At 50.1% G+C, this 26,120-nt stretch overlaps 1 protein-coding gene across 1 annotated transcript; it reads left to right on the top strand.

Moving 5' to 3' along the window:
- The first annotated feature begins 870 nt into the window (after positions 1-870).
- SUGP1 (SURP and G-patch domain containing 1) lies at positions 871-19,549 on the top strand. Its single transcript, XM_056845144.1, has 11 exons — positions 871-996; positions 3,893-4,089; positions 5,781-5,884; positions 7,265-7,388; positions 9,859-10,169; positions 12,191-12,297; positions 12,424-12,601; positions 15,411-15,517; positions 17,297-17,442; positions 18,075-18,204; positions 19,508-19,549. Exons 2-11 carry the CDS (start codon positions 3,983-3,985, stop codon positions 19,532-19,534), a joined length of 1,341 nt encoding a protein of 446 aa, XP_056701122.1. The 5' UTR covers positions 871-996; positions 3,893-3,982; the 3' UTR covers positions 19,535-19,549.
- The last annotated feature ends 6,571 nt before the right edge of the window (positions 19,550-26,120 follow it).

Raw genomic sequence — 26,120 nt, forward strand, 5'->3', positions numbered from 1 at the left:
ACTTGATATTATTTATGCTATTACATTCATTCACAGCTCTTTTTGACTATTTTATCTAGACATTGTATACTTTGTATACATTGTATAAGGGGAGACATGATACATTGTATAAGGGGAGACATGATAATCATAATAAAATTATGCATGGTTTGGAGAGAGTGGACAGGGAGACGTTTTTCTCCCTCTCTCATAATACTAGAACGGGGGCGGGGGTCAGCTGCTGAAGCTGGAGGGTGAGAGATTCAAAACTGATAAAAGGAAATATTTCTTCACACAACACATAGTTAAATTGTGGAACTCCCTGCCCCAGGATGTGGCGATGGCTGCCAACTTGGAAGGCTTTCAGAGGGGAGTGGACATGTTCATGGAAGAGAGGAGCATTCACGGTCATGATGCATACCTATTCCCTCCATGATCAGTGGAGCATGCCAAATATATTAGGTGCTGTGAAACACAGGTAGGATGGTGCTGCAATTGTCTTGTTTGTGGGCTTCCTGGAGAGACCTGGTTGGCCAATGTTCAAATTTATTAATGCAGTCGACTGACCAATCACATGCCAACACATCAAAATTTCCAGACAAAATAGTTTTGGGGTTGGCTACTGTGTGAACAGACTGCTGGACTTGATGGGCCTTGGTCTGATCCAGCAGGCTTTTCTTATGTTCTTATGATATCTGTATTGAGATTTGAACGGGGGACTTGGAGCCCTCATGCCACGACTCCACAGGAATCAGCATCCCCCCCCCCCCGCTTTTCCTCCTCCAGATGCTTCCTCCAGCTCCACCGAGGCCTCGACAAAAAACTCCCCGGCTTCCGGCCCCACGAAGAAGCCCACCCTGTCCGGGAAGCGCCCCAACCTGAGCGTCAGCAGCATGCTGAGCCAAGTCAAGAACTACACCCATTCCAAGCAGACCCCCGTGACCAACCGCCCGAGCGTCTTCCAGTCGCCGGACGAGGACGACGAGGACGACTACGAGCAGTGGCTGGAGATCAAAAGTAAGTCTGGGGGCCGAGAAGCAGTGGCATCCTCTCGCTGATGGAGCTTGCAATTTCACAGGGTGCTGCAGAAAGAGTGGGAAGGAGCAGGCCCTTTTGGCAAAGGTAGTCCCTTTGATTGATTTACAGAATCTGTATCCCACCTTTCTGCCCTTAAAAGAGCCGCCAAGGCAGCTAATGATTTAAAACATGCATGATAAAATCACGCTATAAAACCATTCCAATCAGCGCCCCTCCTCCAGCATGCATCATTAAAACAAAAGAGTTAAAATACATACAAATACATCAGAGCAACAATGAAAACATTGGTTAGGAAGGAGGGATTATTGCGGGAATGCCAAACGAAACAAAAAAGTCTTCACCTGCTGGTGGAAAATGTGAACTAAAGGGGACGGGGATCTCCCCGGGGGAGAGAGTTCAAGAGCTTTGGTGCCATCACCCAGAAGGCCCTCTCCTGGGTTACCACCTGCCTGATCTCAGAAAGCGGAGCAGCCGAAGCAGGGCCTCCGAAGTTGTCTGTCCTGGTCAGGCAGGCTTCCTTGCCCTCTCTGCCTCTGAGTTATCAGAGAGCCTGTTGATCTAAGTCCGGATAAATTTGCCACGGATCTCTTCATAGTAAGGACAGCGGATGAGAATACGCTCCATAGTTTCTACATCCCCTGTACCACACTGGCATAATCTCTGAGATTGGGATTTTTAAAAAATATCTACCCTCTAGGAGTGCTAAGGGGACGGCAGAGCATCTGGCTTGCGAGAAGGCCCCTCTATGGCTATTTATTTCCAGAGCGAAAAGATATGCAGCAGGGGCTACAATGTATCTGGATTTATCCGGGGCTAAGAAGGTGGGAGTTCTTGCTAGATCCATCTGCCACTCGATGTCCCTCTCACTTTGTTTGACCATTTTCTTAGCCCGATCAGCCCCCAGCTCCAGAAGCGAAAAGGGAGAAGAGGAGCCTAGTTTTAAGCGCTTATTTTTTATTTTGCCAAGTCCACTTACACTCTGCTTTCCTCCCCCGACGCGAAGTCCAAGCCGTTCACATTGTTCTCCTCAATTTCATCTTCACAATGTAGTAGGCGAGGCTGATTGTATGACTGGCCCAAGGTCAACCAGTAGGCTTCCATGGCGAATGGAAATTTGAACCTGTGTCTCCGAGATCCTTGCCCGATTTACAAACCACCACACTGCACTGGCTCTTGAGTGCCAGATTCCGCTATGGCTTCTTTGTTCTAAGGGGGGGGGAAATCCCCTTTTCACGTATGCCAGTTAGTGAAAACTGCTCTGTCTTCCTGGCCCAGGTTCAGATCTCCACTCCGCCATGGAAGTTTGCTGGTTGGCCTTGGGCCAGTCATACCCGTGTGCCTCTGAGGGTTTATCTTCTGAACTCTGTTACGTTGGCGACCTGTATATTTCCACTTGAAGGCAGGGTGGGGTGCAAATGTGGAAAGCCAAGTAGCATTTCCCCTTTCCCCACTTTTTGTGGTAATGGGTTCCACAAGTTGTTTGTTAACCCGGCTTATGGGGTCAGGTGGGATAGCCCTTTTTTTGCAGCAGAAAATCGAGGCGCTTGTAAGGCGAGAGCTGCTCCTATCATTTGGATTTTAAAGTCGGGTTTCTAAGAATGCTTGCTTCTCGCCCGCAGGATCTGTTTTTTTAAAAAAAACTAGCTTACGGGATCAGGTAGGATAGCCTGTTGCAGCAGAAAATCCAGGCCAGGGGTGTTAAACTCTACTGTGATGAGGGCTGGATATGACATAAATGCCACTTGGTCGAGCCGGGCCATGCCTTGGCAGCCCAGATCGAGACTGAGGGGGAGGGGGGCTGGCTCGCGGGCCGGATAAGAGCTCTCAAGGGGGCTGGATCCGGTCCCCGGGCCTTATGTTTGACACCCCTGATCTAGGTGCTTGTAAGGTGAGAGTGGCTCCTGTCGTTCGGATTTTAAACTCGGGTTTTCTGAGAAAGCCTGCTTCTGACTCCCAGGAACCGTTTTTTACAAACTGGCTTAAGGGGTCAGGTAGGATAGCCTTTCGCAGCCGAGAATTGAGGCGCTTGGAAGGCGAGAGCTGCCCCTGTTGTTCAGATTTTAAAATTGGGTTCTCTGAGAAAGCCGGGTTCTCTGAGAAAGCCTGCTTCTCACTCGCTGGAGCCTTTTTTTTTTTTTAACTGGCTTATGTGGTCAGGTAGGATAGCCTTTTGCAGCAGAAAATCTAGGTCAGGGGTCTCAAACTCTACCGTGACGAGGGCTAGATATGACAAATGTCACTTGGTCGAGCCGGGCCATGCCTCGCCTGCCCAGATTGAGGGTGGGGTGGGGTGGCTGCCTCATCTGGCTCGTGGGCCAGATAAGATTTCTCGAGGGGCCGGATCCACCCCCCCGGGCCTTATGCTTGACACCCCTGTTGTTCAGATTTTAAAGCAAAAACAAGAAAAACCTGTGCTGAAAAAGTGAGCACAAACCGAAAGAACAGCAGGGTGGCTAAAATAGGTATATTAATAATAAAGACCCTGAATATTATGCCACTGATAATGAATCTATCAAACGTATATACTGAGATAACAAACACCAGTATTACTCATGCAAAATTTGCATGAGTATCTTTGGTGTTTATCTCAGTATATACGTTTGATAGATTCATTATCAGTGGCATAATATTCGGGGTCTTTATTATTAATATACCTATTTTAGCCATCCTGCTGTTCTTTTTTTGTTTGGATTTTAAAGTCAGGTTCTCCGAAAAAGCCCTGCTTCTCGCTCGCAAGATCCGTTTAGCTATCCAGCCTTTGCAGCGTCCCACTCTGTGTCTCCCCACCCAAAGAGTCAGGCTTGTGCGCTTCCCGTTGTGGCTCCGCCATTTCATCCTGTTTCCCCCCTCCTTCTCCCCACCGACTCTTGCCTAGTGCTGTGGTTCTTAGAGGTAATGTGCCTGTTGGGTGTGTGAATTGAGCCCCAGTACTGACAGCGTGCTTAAAGTTTTACCCCCAGAGGACATGAAGACCCGCCGAGTGGTGGAGAAGCTGGCCCGGGTGGTGGCCGAAGGGGGACCGGATCTGGAGAAGGTCGCGCTGGAAGACTGCAAGGATAACCCGGCATTTGCGTGAGTCTCGAGCTTCCGTTTGCATGTTAAAAATACTTCTTGGCTTGCTTTTCTGTGCAGAACAGCCATTTACAATAGGCACGTAATACAGATGGTAGAGCCCCGTGGCGCAGAGCGGTAAGCTGCAGTACTGCAGTCCAAGCTCTGCCCACGACCTGAGTTCGATCCCGATGGGAGTTGGTTTCAGGTAGCCGGCTCAAGGTTGACCCAGCCTTCCATCCTTCCGAGGTTGGTAAAATGAGTCCCCAGCTTGCTGGGGGTAAAAGGAAGATGACTGGGGAAGGCACTGGCAAACAACCCCATAAACAAAGTCTGCCTAGTAAACGTCGGGATATGACGTCACCCCATGGGTCAGGAATGACCCAGTGCTTTCACAGGGGACCTTTACCTTTTTACAGATGGTAGAAAGCTGCATTTGCGTAGCTATGTGCTCATTACAAGCAGCAGCTTTGTCTAAAGACCCGCAATACAACACTTTTGATGGAGACATTTCTTTGTTGAGGCTTTGTTAAAGAAGTGTCCTGAGAAGAACCTGCTTTTAGAAGTCAAAAAGGGCAAGAGTCCAGTAGCACCTTAAAGACTAACAAAAATATTTTCTGGTAGGGTATGAGCTTTTAGAAGACAGGCAGGTGAGATGGTTCTTGCATCTGCCACCCTACCCATTCCAGAGCGTTGTTGCTGCTTCAAAAAAAAAGCCCTGGAACGAGTCACCACCACCCGAACCTCCCCATTGTTTGGTTTTTCCCTCTGGAGAGAGGTTTGCCAGGTTGGGACGCATTCTTGAAGACCTTTAAGAGTGGTTTAAGAGTGGTTAAGAGCAGTGGTTTGAAGTGGTGGACTCTGATCTGGAGAACCGACTTTGATTCCCCACTCCTTAACAGGAGCAGCGGAGGCAAATCTGGTGAACTGGATTTGTTTCCCCACTCCTACACGTGAAGCCAGCTGGGTGACCTTGGGCAAGTTACAGCTCTGTTAGAGCTCTCTCAGCCCCACCTACCTCACAGGGTGTCTGTTGTGGGGAAGGGAAGGTGATTGTAAGCAGGTTTGAGTCTCCATATCGGCATATAAAAACCAACTCTTCTTCTGCTGCTTCTCACTTCTTCTTCTCACTTCTGCTGCTGCTGCTTCTTCTCCTCCTCCTCCTCACTTAGTTTGTAGCCTGTTTTATAACGCGCAGCGGCCTAGAAAATAACCAAAGACGTACAGAATCAAGTATCTGTTTTTAAAGATCTCAACAATGAAACAGCACAGAACTCAAACAGCAAGAGGATAAATCGTTCTTTTACTTTTATGGAGGACTGATGAGGAAGATATTGACCATAGCATGGAGAAGGGCTTCTCCACTGGGGGCAGGGGTGGGGGTGGCTACAGAAATAAGGCCCTCAAGCATTCTTCAATTTTGTGCCCTTGGCTCTCATGACTGTCTTCAAATCCTGGGCAGGCTTTTTTTGGGCGCAAGCAGTTTTTCGTCTGGTTCTGGCCTAAGCGGCTTGAGGTTTTCAAGGTTGAATCTAGCATGAATTGGGGCCCAGGAACAGTTTGGAAACCATCCCAGCAAGCCCAGCTTTGGGCTTCAGTGTCTCTTGCTGGCTCCCCCTGGCTCCCCCAGTGATGCGAGGGACTGTTTGGTCCGCTTTCCCCCCCCCTTTCCCTCACAGGTGTGATTGCCTTCTCCCTCTATATCCCCACAGGTTTTTGCACGATAAGAACAGCAGGGAGTTTCTGTATTACCGAAAGAAACTGGCCGAGATGTGGAAGAAGGGCCAAGACGTGGAGGGGACCCCTTTTCAGAAAGGTAAGGCAGGGACGTGTGCCCCAACACACTGCTGAGGCAAACTTGCAGGCCGCTTCTCTGTGCTTAGACGGGCCCAGCTTGGCTTTCTGGGCCTCAGCCGAAGAGTTCTGTGCGACTCGAAAGCTTGCTTCTCGGCTCCTGCGCCAAAACGCTTGGCCTGATGCCGGGAGCTACAAAGCAAAAGGGAGCTGATAAAAGTGTCCCAGTCCTAAAGCGCCTGGAGCTGGCCACACATCCTGGCTCTCCGGTAGCTCTCTCCAAACCCCGACCACGTATAGGTGGGCACAGGGGAGCTCTGAGCATGTGTGCAGCTAGCTGGAGAATTGTCAGTTGGTGTTACTATCGTACGATAGCTCTGCACAGAGCTTGCGCAGCCTGAAAAGCGGCGCACTCTAAACCAGGGTGTGTGCGAGGGATAGCAAGAGCATTCTGCGACGAGAAGTTCAGTCGTGGGAAACGGCTTCTCCACTTCCCTAACGCTGTCCTGGCAATGCACAGTCATTTTGAGGCAGGTTCTTAGTCGGAGTGGCTGTCCGAGACCTGGCTAAGACCCCCTCACGCCCCCCGTGGATGTCCTCTGTCAAATTCCAGGGACTTTACAAGGGTCTCCACAGCAGGGGTTTTCCTCTGCTGTTGATACGGCTGCCCATAATGTAGTTGCAGAGCTGGAGAGAGTTTGGTCTTTTATGCAGGGACGTTTCCCTGCGGTCACCCCCGCCGACTGCTTTGGGGCTTCCTTCTGATTATGCGTGCCTTTTCCGCCCATCAGAGGTCACATCGCTCTCCCCGCACATTTTCCACGCGTATTTTCCAGATGCTGTTTTAGCCAGAATCTGGAAAACGTGGGCAAAACGCGCGGGGAGAGTGAGTCGACCTCGTGTCTGGAATTCAAGCCAGAGAGATGCTCCGGTTTGGAATGACCAGAGGAGCGGTCTTGTATACCTGCTTGCCCTCTCGTTTGCGAATCTCTTGGGGGGGAAAAGGCATTGTAGAAGGAAGTCAGATGCTTCTTTTTCTTCCTGAAAGAAATCCAAAGAATTGTTCCTATAAACTCAATCTCCAAAGCTGGGCAATTATCTTTTGATTCCTTTAAAGGGCTTTACCCAGCTTGATAAGTCTTAATACTGAACCCCAGGATGAATTCCGCATTCCCAGGCCATGATTTCTCTTTGCCTCCTTCTCAGCACTGTAAACTTACGACCGTGTAGAAAAACTAGCTATTGATGTGTTGTTTTAACCGAAAGGAAAAAGAAAAGAAATTAAAATCCTCCTCTTCCCCCTTCCCCTTATTCCATCCCCTTGGGGGTTCTTAAAGCCAGATTAAGCTTGTGGCTGTTGGGTGTGTGAGTTGGGGGCCCCGTACTGACAGCGTGCTTAAAGTTTCACCCCCAGAGGATGAAGACACCAAGGACTGTGCTGAGAAGCTGGCCAGGTTCGTGGCGGATGGGGGCCCCGTAGTGGAAATGGTCGCCTTGAAGAACCACCGAGAGAACCAGTCCTTCAGGTAGAGGTCACAAACTAGGGTTTGAACGGGGCAGATCCTTCTGACGGGACACGGGCTTGGCTGAGGTCAGGCTTTCCACACCAGCTGAACACAGTGGTTAGCAGGCGGGGCTAGACTGGGGGACACGAATTTTCCAAGCCCCCCAAAGAGCCCTGGACCTCACTGGGTGCCCTTGATATTAGGTGCTGTGGAACACAGGCAGGACAATGCTGCTGCAGTCGTCTTGTTTGTGGGCTTCCTAGAGGCATCGTGTGAACAGACTGCTGGACTTGATGGGCCTTGGTCTGATCCAGCAGGGCTTTTCTCAGAGCCCCAGGATGGGGTGATGGCTGCCAACTTGGAAGTCTTTAAGAGGGGCATGGACATGTTAAGAGGGCTATCCATGGCTATTAGTCAAAATAGATACTAGTCATGATGTGTACGGTATCAGAGGAGCAGGCCTATTGTATAAGGTGCCGTGAAGCACAGGCAGGATGCTGCTGCAGTCGTCTTGCTTGTGGGCTTCCTAGAGGCCCCTGGTTGGCCACTGTGTGAACAGACTGTTGGACTTGATGAACCTGGGTCTGATCCAGCAGGGCTTTTCTTATGTTCTTATGATCCAGTCTATTATTATTTTATTTGCTTCATTTATACCCCGCCTTACTCCCCAGTGGGCCCCCAAAGTGACCTGTGTTGTTCTCCTCTCCTCCATTTTATTCTCACAACAACCCTGTGAGGTAGGATAGGCCGAGAGTGTGCGACTGGCCCAAGGCCAGCCGGCAAACTTCCTTGGCAGAGCAGGGAATCGCACCTGGGTCTCCCAGATCCTAGGACTGACACTCCAACCTCTACACCATGCTGGTTCACTCAGCCTCCCTTATTCAAGCCAGTGTGGCATAGTGGTTAAGAGCGGTGGACTCTAATCTGGAGTTCCGGGCTTGATTCCCCACTCCTCCACATGAAGCCAGCTGGGTGACCTTGGGCTAGTCACAGCTCTCTTACAGCTCTCTCAGCCCCACCTACCTCCCAGAGTGTCTGTTGTGGGGAGGGGAAGGGAAGGTAAGCCAGTTTGATTCTTCCTTAAGTGGTAGAGAAAGTCAGCATATCAAAACCAACTCTTCTTCTTTGAAGAGGAAAGGGAGGACCATATCAATTGTTGCTGATAAATGCATTATTTTTTAAATTGTGATTTTAAACAATGTTGTTTATTGTCTTTTGTCTTTTTTTGCCGTCAAGTCACAGCTGACTTATGGCGATCTCATAGGGGTTTTCATGGCAAGAGACGTTTGGAGATGGTTTGCCATTGATTTTACATTTCCGTAAGCCATTTCTGGCAGCAAGTGGGATGTAAATAAAATAAAATTAAATTAATTCTACATAAATCTAATGACAGAGTATCCTGAAACAATGGAAGCTATGTTCTTGAGATGTCCTTATTATAAGGAGGTTCAATTAAAATTTTGAAAGCATCTGTCAGAGAGGATTTTTGATTAAACCGGTGAAAGTAAACTGGATTTTCTGTTTTCAGACAAAAGCCATCAGATATCATGCCAAGTAGCCAAATTCTGCTTTTCAATAAGCAGGATCCAGGGGGAAAATAAAATCAAACCATTGCAGGTTAAATGGTCTTAAAGGGTTGAAGGTCGAATTTTTAAAAGTTTTAATACTCGAATTATGTTGTCAGTGGGTCGAACTGCTTCCCCCCCCCCCCCCGCCCCGTAACACTGGTCAAAGACCGTAATAAAAGTTATGATGAGACAGAGTAGCCAGCCGTGGTTATTTCTCAGCTGCTTCTCTCTAAAATATGTTCAAAGTAGCTGCTGGCCTGAAGAGGGCAATAGAGCACAATAGAACAGATCATCTTGGTTGGGTAGCAACCATGCAAGCAAGATTAAAAACTAGCATCCTCGGAAAACGCTGAAGCAGCTTCAACAGGGTGAAAGGCACCATAAAGCAATCTCGGCGAAAGCAGTCCAAAGTGTTTAAAAATTGTGGAACTCCCTGCCCCAGAATGTGGTGATGGGTGCCAACTTGGAAGGCTTTATGAGGGGAACGGACATGGAGGAGGGGGGTATTCACGGCTACTAGTAAAAACGGATACTAGTCATGATGCATACCTGTTCTCTCCCAGATCAGATAAACATGCCTATTGCATTTGGTGCTGTGGAACACAGGCAGGATAATGCTGCTGCAGTCGTCTTGTTTGGGGGCTTCCTAGAGGCACCTGGTTGGCCACTGTGTGAACAGACTGCTGGACTTGATCGGCCTTGGTCTGATCCAGCATGGCCTGTCTTATGAGGCCAGGCTGGGAGCTTGTGACAGGCCCAGGGCCACCCAGAGAGCTTCCACGGTAGAAGCAGGGATTCAAACCCGCGCTGCTTAGTGTCCTCGTCCGCCATTCTATCCACTACACCACAGTGGCTCTCAAAAATGACAAGTAATAAACTGGGACACCTGTGTTTTGTTTTGTTTTTTTGGCTGCCTCGCCCAGGTTTTTGTACGAGCCCAACAGCCCCGGCTACAAATATTACCGCCAGAAGCTGGAGGAGTTCCGGAAAGCCAACGATGACGCCGAGGGCGTGCCTCCGGTGCCAGAGCCCAGCCTGAAGCGCAAAGCCACCCCTGAGGGGGGACCGTGCTCCTCTGCAGCGCCAGCAGCCCCGTTGCCTAAACCGGCGGCGGCGGCAGCTGCTGCCTTGAAGAAGAAGCGGAAAAGCCGGTGGGGCCCCGAAGAGGAGAAGGTCGACCTGCCCCCGCCGGAGCTGGCTCAGACAGAAGACCCCTCGCCCACTCCGTTGTCAGGTTAGCGGTTGCTGTGATTGGGGCGGCGGGAGGCAGCGGTTCGCCTCTCTTACTCTGCTCGTTCTCGCAGAACAGTTCTCTTATCTCAGCAGACGCGAGCGGCTAACGCTCCCCGAGAGCCCGAGAAGCGATGGGATCTTATCGTCGCTCCCTCTGTTCTCCCTCTCCGCAAGCAGGCTCTGAAGTTGTACGTTGCAGCCTCCGCCTTGGGGCTGTTTGGGTTGTGTTTTCCTGTCTTCGGGAATGATGCGAGATTTGTTATCTCTGCCTCCCTGGCCTTTCCTCGTAGGCTTCTGCGGGCTTCTGGAGGGAGGGGGGACTTGAAAAGGCAGCCAACAGTGTAAATAATTGTGCTTCCCCAAATTGGGTAAAAAAAACACAACTTGCAGCTTCCAGAGAATTGCGGCTTTGAGAATCCCTCTGAAAATTGCGGCTTTGTATACTCCGCATTAAAAAAAAAAGAGGAAACCTCTATTAAACGGGTGCATCATTTCTCTTTAATTTGGGAGGGGGGCAGTTAAGCAGAGTGTTGACAGCTGCTTCGGGGCCCTGGCTCACAGGATTTTGGGAGGCGTTGGCCGCACACTTTCAGGAACAGTTTCCCAAACATGAGGACCAGATGTTTTTAAAGAATGCCTTGCTGGATCTGACCGATATCCTGTTTCCAGCAGCGGCTGGCCTCCCCGCATTTAAAAAAGTGGTTCCGCGAGTTGGAACACTGCTCTTGTTTTCTGGATTTTGCCATCCTTCCTTCCGCACCAGATATTTGTATTAGTCATTTATGGCAAAGAAGAAACAGCTTTTATAAGGTTGCCCCCCACCCCCCCTCTGTTCTCTTGGAGAGATACAATTACTTGCTGAGGGGGACTGACCAGTTACAGTCGGGAACATAATGCACGATTGGATGGTTTAAGACACAGGTTCTCAACCTTTCTGAGTCGGTGGGCTTATTTGGAATTCTGACACAGGGTGGTGGGCACAACCACAAAATGGCTGCCACAGGAGACGGAGCCACATGCCCAGAGGAAGCCCAAGTGCAGGGGAAAAGAGGGGTAATTCAGAAATACAGAGGTGGAAAAGAGGTGACAGAGAAGAAGAAGAAGAAGAGTTGGTTTTTATATACCGACTTTCTCTAACACTTAAGGGAGACTCAAACTGGCTTACCTTCCCTTCCCCTCCCCACAGCAGACACCCTATTGAGGTAGGTGGGGCTGAGAGAGCTCTGAAAAAGCTGTGACTAGCCCAAGGTCACCCAGCTGGCTTTGTGTGTAGGAGTGGGGAAACTGACCTGGTTCTCCAGATTAGCCTTCTCCAGATCAGAGTCCACCGCTCCAAACCACCGTTCTTCACCACTACACTACACACAAATACCATGGCAGCCACTGCAGCCATGTTATGTTAATCTACATGGCCAATCAGCAGCCCGGCTGGGCAAGCGCCAGCGTGGTGTAGTGGTTAAGAGCGGTGGTTTGGAGTAATGGACTCTAATCTGGTGAATTGAGTTTGAATCCCCACTCCTCCACGTGAGCTGCAGAGGCTAATCTGGAGAACCGGGTTGGTTTCCCCACTCCTCCACATGAAGCCAGCTGGGTGACCTTGGGCTAGTCACAGTTCTCTTCGAGCTCTCTCAGCCCCACCTACCACACATGGTGTCTGTTGTGGGGAGAGGAAGGGAAGGCGATTGTAAGCCAGTTTGATTCTCCTTAAAAGGTAGAGAAAATTGGCATATAAAAACCAACTCTTCTTTCTTCTTTTGCATAGTACTAACCAAGGTTAGCTGAAGTGGCACTGCCGTTGCGTACAAAAGATCCTCCGCCAGCATCACCCTCTGCTGCCCAGAGAAAGTCGGCATATAAAAGCCAACTCTTCTTCTTCTTCTGGCCCGACCCACTTTCTAAAAACAGTTGGTGGGCACCCAAAAAGGTGTTGATGGGCACCATGTTGGGGACTCCTGGTTTGATGAGGGGGTGAGCTCGGAGGGGGGGGCAGGGTCGACGCCTTTAACGCCCCGCCTCTTCCAGTCCAGGACCTCAAAGGGCTTGGCTATGAGAAGGGGAAGCCGGTCGGCCTGGTGGGCGTGACGGAGCTCTCCGACGCTCAGAAGAAACAGTTGAAGGAGCAGCAGGAGGTGAGTTGACCACCCTTCCCCCCCCCCGGCTGCTGGGAAATCGAACCCGGTTCTCCAGGCCGGTGCTCCGATCTGTTGGGTCTGACATCCGCTTGGCTGCTTCTTCCTCTCCCCCCAACCCCGCAGATGCAACAGATGTACGACATGATCATGAAGCACAAGCGGGCCATGCAGGAGATGCAGATCATGTGGGAGAAGACCGTCAGGGACCACCAGCACGGCTATGACAGCGACGAGGAGGTGGACTCAGAGCTCGGCACGTGGGAGCACCAGTTGCGGCGCATGGAGATGGACAAGACACGGGGTGCGTGGAGGGGCGAGCAGGGGGGGGCTGCCTTTGAACGGGCTGCCATCACTGGTCTCAGATCGAGTTGTTTCTTGTGGTTCATAAAATCACAGAGTTGGAAGGGACCGCCAGGTCATCTAGTCCAACCCTCTGTACAATGCAAGAAATTCACAACTACCTCCCCCCCATGCCCCCAGTGAAGCCCAGAAGATGCAAAAAAAAAAACCCTCATGGATCCCTGGCCAATCTGGCCTGGAGAAAAATTGCTTCCTGATCCCAAAGTGGCGATCAGCACTACCCTGGGCATGCAAGAAAGGGCCACGAGAGCCAAGCACTGATGCAACCTTTCCTGCCCTCCCTCTCATGGTCTGCCTACGGTCATAGAATCAGCACTGCTTTCAGATGGCCATCTAGCCTCTGCTTAAAACCCTCCAGGGAAAGAGAGCCCACCACCTCCCGAGGAAGCCTGTTCCACTGAGGAACCGCTCTTAGAAAATTCTTCCTAATGTCTAGACAGAAACGCTTTGGATTTAATTTCATCCTGTTGATTCTGATCCAGCCTTCTGGGGCAACAGAAAACAGCTCGGCACCATCCTCTCTATGACAGCCCTTCAAATACTTGAAGATGGTTATCATATCACCTCTCAGTTGTCTCATCTCCATATTCCCGTGCTTCAAAGCAGGGGCCATTCAACAGAGTCCTTTGGGGCCCCCAAAGAAACCATGCTTGCCCTTATTGCTGTTTTGCTGGCTTAGAAGCAAGTGCGGCTCCTGGCCTTCATTTCATTTTGCGCTGGACGCCACGTTAGTCTGTCGGCTCCCAAAAACTATAACATCTGACCGTGTGAGCGTTGGCCATCAGTTCATGAGGGGCTGTGGCTCAGTGGTAGAGCATCTGCTTGGCATGCAGAAGGTCCCAGGTTCAATCCCTGGCATCTCCAGTTAAAGGGACCAGGCAAGCAGGTGATGTTTAAGACCTCTGCCTGAGACCCTGGAGAGCCGCTGCCCATCTGAGTAGACAATACTGACTTTGATGGACCAAGGGTCTGATTCCGTATAAGGCAGCTTCATGTGTAAAATCTACAAACCTGTAGTGCTAAAGAGGAGGGAAAGCGGCAAGCTGAGACACGTGTGGGATGCCAGGCAGTTGGGTAACAATAGGCTTTTCTTCCCGGAACAGAGAGAAGAGAAAATGCCTTTCCCCAGTCAGTGGGAATGCTGCTTCTCAATTGGTACTTGCCACCAGCAGCCGCACTAGTATTTGTATCAGAAAACAGTTCAGTAGGCTCCTTATTTTAATGGAAGGCCCGCCTTGGTGCTTTCATACACACTGAATAATGCATTTTCAATTCCTTTTAGTGATTTGAGAGCCAGCATAGTGTGGTGATTAAGAGCGGTGGACTCTAATCTGGAGAACCAGGATTGATTACCCACTTCTCCGCGTGAAACCTGCTGGGTGACCTTGGGCCAGTCACAGTTCTCTCAGAACTCTCGCAGCCCTGCCTACCTCACAAGGTGCCTGTTATGGGGAGGGTAAGGGAAGGGGATTGTAAGCCAATTTGCGACTCCTTTTGGTAGAAGAAGAAGAGTTGGCTTTTATATGCCAACTTTCTCTACCACTTAAGGAAGAATCAAACCGGCTTACTATCACCTTCCCTTCCCCTCCCCACAACAGACACCCTGTGAGGTAGGTGGGGCTGAGAGAGCTCTAAGAGAGCTGTGACTAGTCTAAGGTCACCCAGCTGGCTTTGTGTGTAGGAGTGGGGAAATAAATCCAGTTCACCAGGTCGGCCTCCGCTGCTCATGTGGAGGAGTGGGGAATCAAACCCTGCTCTCCAGATCAGAGTCCACTGCTCCAAACTACCACTCTTAACCACTACACCATGCTGCTTTTCCAAGAGAAAAGCAGGGTATAAAAACCAACTTTTCTTGTTTGCAAGTGGCTTTTTCGCATTCCACTTAGTAAAATCCAGTTGCAAAGCACATTGAAAGTGCATTATCCAGCGCATGCGTGAAAGCAGCTTCAATCAAAATGCCTCTAATCCAGGGGTGGGGAACCTTTTTTCTGCCAAGGGCCATTTGGATAACATTCGCGGACCATACAAAATTATCAACTTAAAAATTAGCCGACCAAGCCCCAAGCAGGCTGCTGCCCCAGATGACCTCCTCCCCCCTCGGGCAGGCAGGCAGGCAGGCATCCAACCGATGGTGCACTTGCCCACCTGGTGGCACAGGTTTGTACGTTGCACCAGCCAGGCATAGCTGTCCAGCCGTGTGCCGGAGTTGCTCCTGCTCCACATGGTTGGGGCTGGATTCTACAGCCGGCTCCTGCAACGTCCGCCTGCAGGGATGAAATGAGGACACACTGGCTAAGAACTCCCCCCCCCCGCGTGCGCATTCTGGCCCTGCCCCCTTTAACCCCTCCATTGTCGCCACTTCCGTCCCCAGCCCTCTTATAGTACAGAAGGAGTACCTTTCTCCACGGCCCTGGTGGGAAAGGGTTAACACGGTTTCTTGGACGGTCCTAGCAGCTCCATAGCTAATGACTCTTCTGCAAGGGGGGGAAAAGGTTCCTTTTCTCGGCAAAACAAACTCACATCTGCCTTGAATAGAGGCTATTCCTGTCCGCAGGAGGGGGCGGATAACCAGTCTTATATCCTTCTGAGCTAGGGATCTGCCAGGACCCACGAAGGGCCAGACCAAATGATTTTGCGGGCCTTAAACGCCCCCCCGGGCCTGACGTTCCCCACCCCTGCTCTAATTAATCAGCTTAGTGCAGCCTGAAGACACAGTGTGTGATCCCCTTGTCTCCTTCCCCCTTCCTCAGAGTGGGCCGAGCAGCTGACGCAGATGGGCCGAGGGAAGCACTTCATTGGAGACTTCCTTCCGCCGGACGAGCTGGAGAAGTTTATGGAGACCTTCAAAGCGCTGAAGGTAAAACGCTGCCCTCGCTTGGCCTAACTCTTGCTCAGTGGGCTTTTTATTTTGTTTTGGCAGAGTTTAAAACCTTGCGGCGGAAATGCTTCCAAGATATAGGGCAGCTGGGGGTCGGGAGACACGGCAGAGTTGAAAACCTTGCGGCGGAAGAGCTTCCAAGATACAGGGCAGCTGGGGGTCGGGAGACTCGGCAGAGTTGAAAACCTTGCGGCAGAAGAGCTTCCAAGATACAGGGCAGCTGGGGGTCGGGAGACTCGGCAGAGTTAAAAACCTTGTGGTGGAAGAGCTTCCAAGATACAGGGCAGCTAAGGGTCAAGAGACTCGGCAGAGTTTACAACCTTGTGGTGGAAGAGTTTCCAAGATATAGGGGCAGCCAAAGGTCTGGAGACTCAAGAAGGCAGCCTGAAGATCCTGAGGGGAAGGGCTGGTGTGCGTTTGGCCTGAGCCACGCAGCAGGTTACCTGACTGCAGGCTTTTAGCCCGTGCCACTGTGGAAAACACCACAGATAAGACCCTGGCACAATAACACAGCAGCAAATGCGAGGTGGCCTTTTCCTCCCAGCCAGTTGTTCCCGGCATTTAAAACAGAGCAAAATTGAACTCTGCCATTTGTTGGTTGCAGTGGATGTTAACAGCCCCCTTGCCCGCTCCAGCCTGAGCTGCATCCCGTCACTCTGCTGCCCGGCTTCAAATCTTCAGCCCTGCCAGCTGTATCTGCTGGCGGAAAGCGCGGTGCAGCCACAGCCGACTTATGGGGAACCCCATAGGGTTTTCAAGGCAAGAGGCGTTCAGAAGCTATCCAGGTCAGGGCAGCTGTGTCTAGCGCATGGGTGTCAAACATAAGGCCCGCAGGTCGGATCCGGTCCCTTGAGAGCTCTTCTCTGTCCATGAGCCAGCCCCGCCCCCCCACTCTCAGTCTGGGCTGTTGAGGCATGGCCAGCCCGACCAAGTGAAATTTATGTCATATCCAGCCCTCGTAAAAATTGAGTTCAACACCCCTGCGGTAATGTAAGCCCTTGGCCCAATCTGAACCAAAAACCACATCAGAGACAGTCAGGTCCAAAGAAGCTGGTTTTTACTGGTCAAATAGGTTAACAGAGCATAAAGAAAAGGTGACAGCAATGGAGCTTGCTGGCTTGCACTTGGTGATATAAAAGCATAGAAAAAAGCAAGAGATTACAAAACACGAACAGCGCTGTGGTTCCCATAGCTTCAAAAGGGTTTAGGTATGCATAACAGTCCTTGAGTCTGGTCAGTGGGAAAACGAAACCAACTGAGACACAGCCTGACAGGTAAGTTGATAGAGGGGAGGAAGAAGTAACAGGAGTGGTGGTTGGCGGAGGCCAGCATTTTTAGAAAAAGGAAGGCCTGGCAGAATAGCTCCATCTTACAGGCCCTGCGGATCTCTTGAAGGTCCCTCAGGGCCCTGATTTCACTAGAGAGGCTATTCCACCAGGCAGGGGCCAGGGCAGAGAAGGCCCCAGCCCTGGTCGAGGCCAGCCGGACACTCCTTGGGCTGGGGGCCACCAGCATGTTTGTATTTTAAGTAAAAAAATGAAGTAAAAAATAATACAATTAATCGGCTTTGCCTGGGTCTTCTGTAAAGCGTATATCTCCATTACCTGGCATTAAGTTTTATGATACGCATGGCCAGGCCCGACCAAGTGACATTTATGTTATATCCGGCCCTCGTAACAAATGAGTTCAACACCCGTGGTCTAGCGGGTCATAAACACCTTCTCTCTCTTCCCTCCCCCACCCCTTTCACCCCCGCAGGAGGGCCGTGAGCCGGACTACTCAGAATACAAGGAGTTCAAGCTGACTGTGGAAAACATCGGCTACCAGATGCTGATGAAAATGGGCTGGAAGGAAGGGGACGGTCTCGGGTCCGACGGCCAAGGCATCAAGAACCCCGTCAACAAGTGCGAACTCCTGTTTTGGTTTTGGCTCAGGCGTTCCTGTGTCTGGGTGCATTCTGCTGCCCAGATCCCCTTGGAGTGGTGGACTCTAATCTGGAGAACCAGGTTGGGTTCCCCGCTCCTCCACGTGAGCGGCGGACACTAATCTGGTGAACTGGGTTGGATTCCCCACTCCACGTGAGCGGCGGACACTAATCTGGTGAGCCAGGTTGGTCTCCCCGCTCCTACACATGAAGCCAGCTGGGGGACCCTGGGCTAGTCACAGTTCTCTCTGAACTCTCTCAGCCCCACCTACTTCACAAGGTGTCTGTTGTGGGGAGAGGAAGGGAAGGCAATTGTAAGCTGGTTTGATTCTTCCTTAAGTGGTAGAGAAAGTCGGCATATAAAAGCTAACTCTCCTCCTCCTCTTTTTCCTCCTCCTTCTCCACCAGCTGCAGATATTGCAATCCTGCAATATTGCAATATCCTGCAATGTTGCAATCCTGCCCCCAAATAATTGTAATCCTGCCCCCAAATGGCCTGCCCTCACCCTCATGCCTCCCATGCCCCTCTTGTCCTATCTTACTCTTTTCCTCCTCTGCCAAATACAGGACCGGCAGAGGGTAAAACTCAAAGCTGAGTCTGTCTTCTAACAGGGGAGTGACAGCGGTGGACGGGGCCGGATTCGGCATTGACCGTCCCGCTGACCTGACCAAAGAGGACGACGAGTACGAAGCGTTCCGCAAGAGGATGATGCTGGCCTACAGGTTCCGGCCCAACCCCCTGGTAGGGCGGACATTTCCCGTTTCGGGGGTTATTTTCCCAGTAGTTTGTGTGTGCGAACTGGCAGCATGCCTGCACAATGCAGCTGCATCTGCAGAAGCAAAAAAACTAAGACCCAAAAGCAGTGGGTGAGAACTGAAAGGAAAGGAAATGGGGAATGTTTACTCATCCCTGTTCTGGACTTATCTAATTAATATTGAGGGCGTATGGGTCGTGGTCTGGACAAATTCCTCTTTTTAGGGTATGCCTTCAGGAGCGAACACAATGACACCGCCTTTGTTGGCATATGTTCGCAATAAGCACGAAGACAATAAGTGCAATATGTTCGCAGTAAGTGCAAAGAGTGCCAGAGCTTCATAGCCAGTTGCAAAAATTTTGTTACCCTGTCTGTCATGGCAGGATTTTGTCCGGAAAGGAATAGTTGTGCCTTGCACTTGTCCGAAGCGCCATTCCAATTAACTAAGGCCATTTTTGCATGGTCAATTTTGATGCTCGCTCAAAGCTCTTTTTTAAAATGCGACTTTAAAAATGCCTTTTCACGGTCCCGACACAAAAGGAGAAGTTCCACTCCCCCCACTTGCCTCCTCCTTTGTTCCTGTTTGCATAGCTATTAGCATATGCATGGCTAACAGGCCTCTGTTGTTTTGCATTGTTCCTTGAGGGGGATTCTTCATGGCAAACACCAAAGGTCGGGTTAAATGGGCTCTTTAGTAATGCGAAGCAGGTCTGCGCCGGCTTCCAGAATGACGGTTCAGCGTGCAAAATTCAAAAAAATATGCGGGGTAATTCAGCCTGCAACATGCTGCTAATTACCATGCAAAAATGGTCTAAGAGTGGGTTAAGAAGTTTGGCTCAAATGTCAACATAAAAAGGGCAATACAGAAAAACATGCTGTAGTGATTCAACACATCTCAGTCTGCACTGACAGAGTCTATTTATGCATGGGGCTTTCTGAAACTTCCCTAATAGCACAGCTGAGGGTAGAACATTAAACCTCACAAGCACAAAGGCTCTGTGGGGATTAGAAATAGAGTGCTGGGCCAGCCAAGGATGATGAAATCCCCAGATATAATGGGGAGCAGGTTTTCCTGGCTGCACAATTAAGTTCTTGGCATTCTATATCTAGAATCCGGGGCGAACATCTCAAAGTATCCTAAATGCACTCAACGTATTTGCACGATTGTGGGGTGGCAGAGAGAGAGAGAGCAGCGCTCTCCCCGTTGGGCTATGCCATCCCCACTATGGTTGCTGTTCTCCTACAACTGGCCTGCTTCTCACATCCTCTCTTCTCTCTTTGTCCCCGCAGAACAACCCCAGACGTCCTTATTATTGACGTGGCACTGCCCCTGTCCCCTCCGAGCGGTGGTTTGTTTGTACTGTGAGATGTTAAAAAGTCGATCTCCTCCTCCTCCTGCACCCTTTTCTTTCTTGTTCCAAAATGTTCTGTTTTAATATATATCCCGAGCCCCATCTTGCCTCCCAGCCGAGAGTGTCGGACCTGTTTTTAGTGGGGTGGGTGGGGTGGGTTGCAGGGGTGGTTTTTTTTTTTAATGGACTTAACCTGAGGTAGAGAAGGGGGCACGGCCAAAACCCTCTTTCCGGATTCAGAGAAATCCCGAGAAAGAGGAAAGGGGCTGATGCGCGCTCCAAATATTCCTGGGACTTGAATGTGGATGTTCAGATGGGCCGAGTGAAAGGCAGACTTCGGTTTCTGTGGAACGAAGATGTCCCTTTCGTGGTGTATTAACGGGAGGAGGAGAGTCTTGTTACTCTGCACTGTGCCCACCGGGAAAGGTGCCCCAGCATGACGCAGGACTTGGGGCTGGGGGGAGGTCTCGGATGAGGAAGAGCCAGTGGGGGCCTGGCAGCCTCCCCCCACAAATGGTTCGGAGTCGGGTCCCTCCCTTTCAATCCTAAAAATTCAGCGAGGCCAAGCAGCAGGAAGACGACACCGGGGTCTTACAGACTCCTTTGAGGTGCTTGGTTTTACTCGGCGAGAAAAGAGATCCTTTTTGGGGGGGGGGGCAAGGAAGGGCCAAAGGGCTGTCAAACTGGCCACTTCCTGTGTCGGAGGAGGGCAGTTGCCGCACACGCCCAGAGGAGAAATAAAATGCAATCAGGCAACTGGAAACAAAGGCCACCGAGGATCCCTTAGCTGAGTCCCAGTGTTTATCCCGTTTGACCCCAAGGTGCTTGGTTCAGTGCGGAGGTGTTTCCCTTCCCAAACACCGCCAGAGAGCCCCAGAGATTTCCTCTCAGCAGCAAGACCCAGTGTGTGGTTTATATCCTGCCCCCTTCTCTGCCCCAAAGTACAAAGCAAATTGTGCCACTTTTAGTATATATTTGTTTTTCAGGTCAGTCGTTTTTCTTTGTTTAATCCTGCAGAGCTGTAGAGTTGACGCTTTTGGGCTTTTGACAACTGAATAAAGCTGCAAACGACATCGCTTCGGGTGTTGTGTGTATGTTTTGTGTCATGGTGGACCCTGAGAAGGGACTTCGATGCTGCCTTCCATTTGCTGAGAGCCAGCGTAGTGTTGTGGTTAAGAGCAGTGGTTTGGAGCGGTGGACTCTGATCTGGAGAATTGGGTTTGATTCCCCACTCCTCCACACGAGCGGCGGACTCTAATATGGTGAACCAGGTTGGTTCCCCCCACTCCTACACACGAAGCCAGCCGGGTGACCTTGGGCTAGTCACACTCTCTCAGCCTCACCTACCTCACAGGGTGTCCGTTGTGGGGAGGGGAAGGGAAGGTGATTGTAAGCCGGTTTGAGTCTCCCTTAAGTGGTAGAGAAAGTCGGCATATAAAAAATAACCAACTCAACCAACTTCACGGGTCAGGCTGGGCGCTTCTGACGGGCAACAGCTCTCCAGGCAGAAAAATGTCTTCCATGATATGCAAGAGAGCCAGCATGGTGTAGTGGTTAAGAGCAGTGGACTCTAATCTGGAGAACCAAGTTTGATTCCCCTCTCCTTCACGTGAAGCCTGCTGAGTGACCTTGGGCCAGTCACAGTTCTCTCCGAACTCTCTCAGTCCCACCTTCCTCACAAGGAGTCTGTTGTGGGGAGAGGAAGAGAAGGTGATTGTAAGCCGGTTTGATTCTCCTTAAAAGGTAGAGAAAGTTGGCTTATAAAAACCTCCTTCTTCTCATTCTCCTCCTCCTCCTCGGTTAGAGTGTTGACTTAGGAATTTGAAGAGCCAACATGGTGTAGTGGTTAAGAGCAGCGGACGCTAATCTGGTGACCCGGGTTGGTTTCCCCACTCCTACGAATGAAGCCAGCTGGGTGACCTTGGACCAGTCACAGTTCTCTCAGAACTCTCACAGCCCCACCTACCTCACAAGGTCTCTGTTGTGGGGAGGGGAAGGGAAGGAGATTGTAAGCCGCTTTGAGACTCCTTAAAGGTAGAGGAAAGCGGGGTATAAAAACCAATTCTTCTTTCTCTCAGGATGCCAGAGACCAAACCTGGGACCTTAAACATGGAAAGCAATGGCCCCTGAAGCAGATGAAACTGAATTAGGTCCTTGCCTCCCCCGCCCGATACTGATTATCGTTTCTACAAGGCAGCCTTTCCCAATACTGGGAGATGCCAAATAGAAACGGGGACCTTTTGTGTCCACAGCAGAGGTCTCTTGCCTTCGGCCAAGCCTCTAGTGGGGGGCGCGAAGAGGGAGGGTGTATGACACCAAGTGTGGGGGCGTCTTATATCAAGCCTTGACATTTTTGCTGGCTCTGGGAGCCAGCCCACAAACATTAAAAAAGCCAGACTCGTTTTTCAGTTCTCAGGGTTTTGTATTCCAGTGACCAGATTTCAGGTTTCTTGCCCCTGTGAAACCTAACCCTAACTTCTTCACGGCTCTTTATAATTGTCTCAAAGCTACGATTACAGAAGTGTTGTGTATGTAAACGAAGTGTGCGCCCGAGAGTAACCCTTTAGGTTATTAAGTCAACAAAATACTGTCTCCTGATCTTAGCCTAACATCTTTGAAGTGGAGGCCTCGCTTCAAAAAAGATGCGGACAGAATAGAGCGGGTGCAGAGGAGAGCGGCGAGGAGGATCGGGGCCTGGAGACCAAGCCCTACGAGGAAAGGCTTGAGGGACTTGGGAATGTTCAGTCTGGAGAAAGAGGAGATTGAGGGGGGAGAGGATCGCTCTCTTTAAGTATTTGAAGGGCCGTCACTTAGAGGAGGGCAGGGAGCTGTTCCTGTTGGCAGCAGAGGATAAGACTCGCAATAACAGGTTTAAATTGTAGGCGGAAAAGTACTGGCTGGACTTTAGGAAAAACTTTTTTACAGTAAGAGTTGTTTGAGAGTGGAATCGGCTACCTAGGGAGGTGGTGAGCTCCCCCTCACTGGCAGTCTTTAAGCAGAGGCTGGACAAGCACTTGTCAGGGATGCTCTAGGCAGATCCTGCATTGAGCAGGGGGTTGGACTAGATGGCCTGTAGGGCCCCTTCCTACTCTATGAGTCTATGATCTCCCTAATTATTATTTTGCTTATTCTTTTTTACAGCCCCCATTCCACGAGGCCGTTATACATGCAGGCTGCTCTGGCTACAGCCCCCCCCCCCAGTGTGCATAATTGGTGGGCCTTATAGGTCTGTACCACGAGCTCCTTTTCCCCACTAACAAATTCCACCCACACATTTTGAGAAGAGAAGACATTGGAGGTGCCGTGCCCCCTGTCTTGGTGATATCCTGCCCCTAAAAAAAAAAAGGGGGGGGGGAGAAGCTTAACCCTAAAAAACAGAATTAAGTACCCAAAAGGTCAAGAAAGAAACATACACAGATGAAAGTTATACATTTAAAAGTTGAACAATTAAAAGGTTATATCAGTGCACAATATATAAATTTATTACAGGTTAAAATCTAATCACACGTATAACTCATATATGGTCCTGCAAAAGCCTACCAAATAAATATATTCCTATAACACAGTCAGACACAGAATCATACAATCAAACTCAGACCATACGTGTTTTGGCCATACTGCCTTCTTCAGTGGTCTAAACAATCACCACTCCAGACTACAAAATATGCATCAAATAACTAAAAAAATCTTGGTGGCTATATTTGTGTTGTGTTTGCAGGATCACAATTAATATTTAAAACTGCAAAACCTCAGAAGGATGGAAGGCTGAGTCAATCTCGAAACCAGCTACCTGAAACCAACTTCCATTGGGATCGAACTCAGGTCGTGAACAGAGCTTGGACTGCAGTATTGCAGCTTACCACTCTGCGCCATGGGGCTCTTGTAAGGCTTCCTTACAAATGAAAATTACAGCCATAAATAAAACGTCAACATTTCACAGTCACAAAGTAGTCTTAAATTCTGGGGTAGTTCTCCATTATATCCTGTCCCTGCCATCCCCAGGAAGCATTTCTATTGGCTTTTAACTTAATTTTGGCTTCATGGGTACAGCACTGGGGCAGGGAGGAAGGCCAAGAAGTGGTATGTCCTAGACACAAATGGCTTTCTAGGGAGTCTCCTCTCCCCCCCTTCTCCGCTTCCATCCCACAATGAACCATTCGCTTATCTCTGGCCAAAGTTCTTGCCAGCCCAAGCCGGGCGTGTGGACTGTTGCACTCAGGCTCAAAAAGGAGCGGCCAAGTACGAGCATGTGACCACAAACTCAGGTTCTCACAGCCGGCAAACTCTTCCTTCATCTTTCCAACTGACCCACGTGAAATCTGAAATGCCCGGTTCGGGAATTCCGGAGCCCCCTGCAGCCACTGGACGTAAGGAAAGCGTTGGAACTGAATTTCCGTCTGGCTTCGACCCGAAAAGCCAAACGTTCGCTTTCTTTTGCTTCGTAATACTTGCAGAAATTGCACAAACAACACTTAGATTTGCAGAAGAGACGAAAAATGCCCATTTTGTCCAGCTCAAATAGACCCCCTCGCCCACATTGTTTTAGCATGTCCGCAAAACAATATTGCACAAAACATATCACTCCCTGGATAAAGCAGTTAAAGACGCTTTCTTAGAAGCGGGTACTGCGTTATCTGCTGTCAAGTAGATCGGTCAATTGCGTGAGAGATGTGGCAACTTTTCATAGTGTCAAGGAAAAATTAAATTTCATCTCCCCTTTTTAAAGTGTGAAGTGGTTGATGGATAGCCAGTGGCTGTTAAATCTAGGGAAAGGAAAGGAAATTTAGATTTGCAAAGGTCTGAAGAGAGAAAAGCTTAGTGCTGGCTGAGATCCACATTGGCAGGCGCCCTCTTTCCCAACCAGACATCCTCAGAGGAAGGCCTGCAAACAGACGAAAGCCTTCTCTACATTGTCCCAACCAGTCCTCGGTATTCAAAGACAGGCTGCTTTTGAACTAGAAATTCCATTTGGCTGTCACAAGTAGTAGCCCTTGATGGACTTTTTTGGGGTGGAAGTCTAATCCCACATGCCCATCTAAACTGATGGCTGTTTGTGACCATAAATTCCACATATTATGCATTTGAGGAGCCTACAATTTATAAATTGAGTCAAAGGGATTTCATTCACAACTTTGTACTTCAAAGATCTTGAGTTACATTTTTTTAATGTTTATGTGTGGCAGGAAATGAATGGAAACAAACGTTGGCTGCTGAATCCTTGCCAGGAATTGTGGAGAGAATCTTCAGAGAGGGAATTTATCAGAATATATATTTGTTTCACCATTCAATTAACAATGTTTTCACTGATGAATTGCCTGTTTTTTTTCTTCTTGTTTCGCTGCCTCGGGTCTTAATAAATGTACGTAAAAACGCCATTGTACAATAAGTAAAGGGAACGGCAGAACCAGCATCATACAGTTCCCTGCTGCAATTGTTCTAAACTGAGAGCCAACATGGTCTCTAAGTGGTTAAAAGCGGGGGTTTGAAGCGGTGGACTCTGATCTGGAGAACCGGATTTGATTCCTCACTCCTCCACATAAGCGGCTGACTCTAATCTGGTGAACTGGATTTGTTACCCCACTCCTCCACATGAAGCCAGCTGGGTGGCCTTGGGGTAGTCACAGGGGCATTGTGCAGGGGGTTGGCCTAGATGACCCTGGTGGTCCCTTCCCACTATGATCCTATGACAGGGACCTCAGTGGGGTACAATCTCATAGAGTCCACTAGGGTCGCCAGGTTTAGGGGTGGAGCCTGAGGAGGGCGGGGTTTGGGGAGGGGAGGGACTTCAATGCCATAGAGTCCAGTGGCCAAAGCAGCCATTTTCTCCAGGTGAACTGATCTCTGTCGGCTGGAGATGACTTGTAATAGCAGATCTCCAGCTAGTACCTGGAGGTTGGCGACCCTAGAGTCCACCCTCTAAAGCATCCATTTTTCTCCAAGGGAACTGATCTCCATAGTCTGGAGATAAGCTGCAATTCCGAGAGATCCCCAGGTCCCAACTGGAGGCTGGCATCCCTACTTATACATAGGGTTGCCAGGTCCCTCTTCGCCACTGTAGGGAGGTTTTTGGGGCAGAGCCTGAGGAGGGCAGGGTTTGGGGAGGGACTTCAAGGCCATAGAGTCCAATGGCCAAAGCGGCCATTTCCTCCAGGGGAACTGATCTCTGTCGCCCGGAGATCAGTTGTAATAGCAGGAGATCTCCAGCTAGTACCTGGAGGTTGGCAACTCTATCCCACAAGCCTAGGGTTGCCCGCTCCGGGTTGGGAAACACCTGGAGATTTTGGGGGCGGAGCCTGAGGAGGGCGGGGTTTGGGGAGGGACTTCAATGCCATAGAGTCCAATGGCCAAAGGGGCCATTTTTCTCCAGGGGGAACGGATCTCTATCGGCTGGAGATGAATTGTAATAGCGGGAGATCTCCAGCCAGTACCTGGAGGTTCAGCAGTTAGTACCAAGTGCCCCTTTTTTCCAGTACCTGGAGGTTGGCTACCCGAAGCGGAGCTAGAAGTACTGGCGGGGGGGGGGGGGATGTTTTTTGAAGGGTGTCCAAAGT

The sequence above is a fragment of the Euleptes europaea genome, chromosome 2, assembly GCF_029931775.1.
Source record: "Euleptes europaea isolate rEulEur1 chromosome 2, rEulEur1.hap1, whole genome shotgun sequence".
NCBI classification, from domain to species: Eukaryota; Metazoa; Chordata; class Lepidosauria; order Squamata; family Sphaerodactylidae; genus Euleptes; species Euleptes europaea.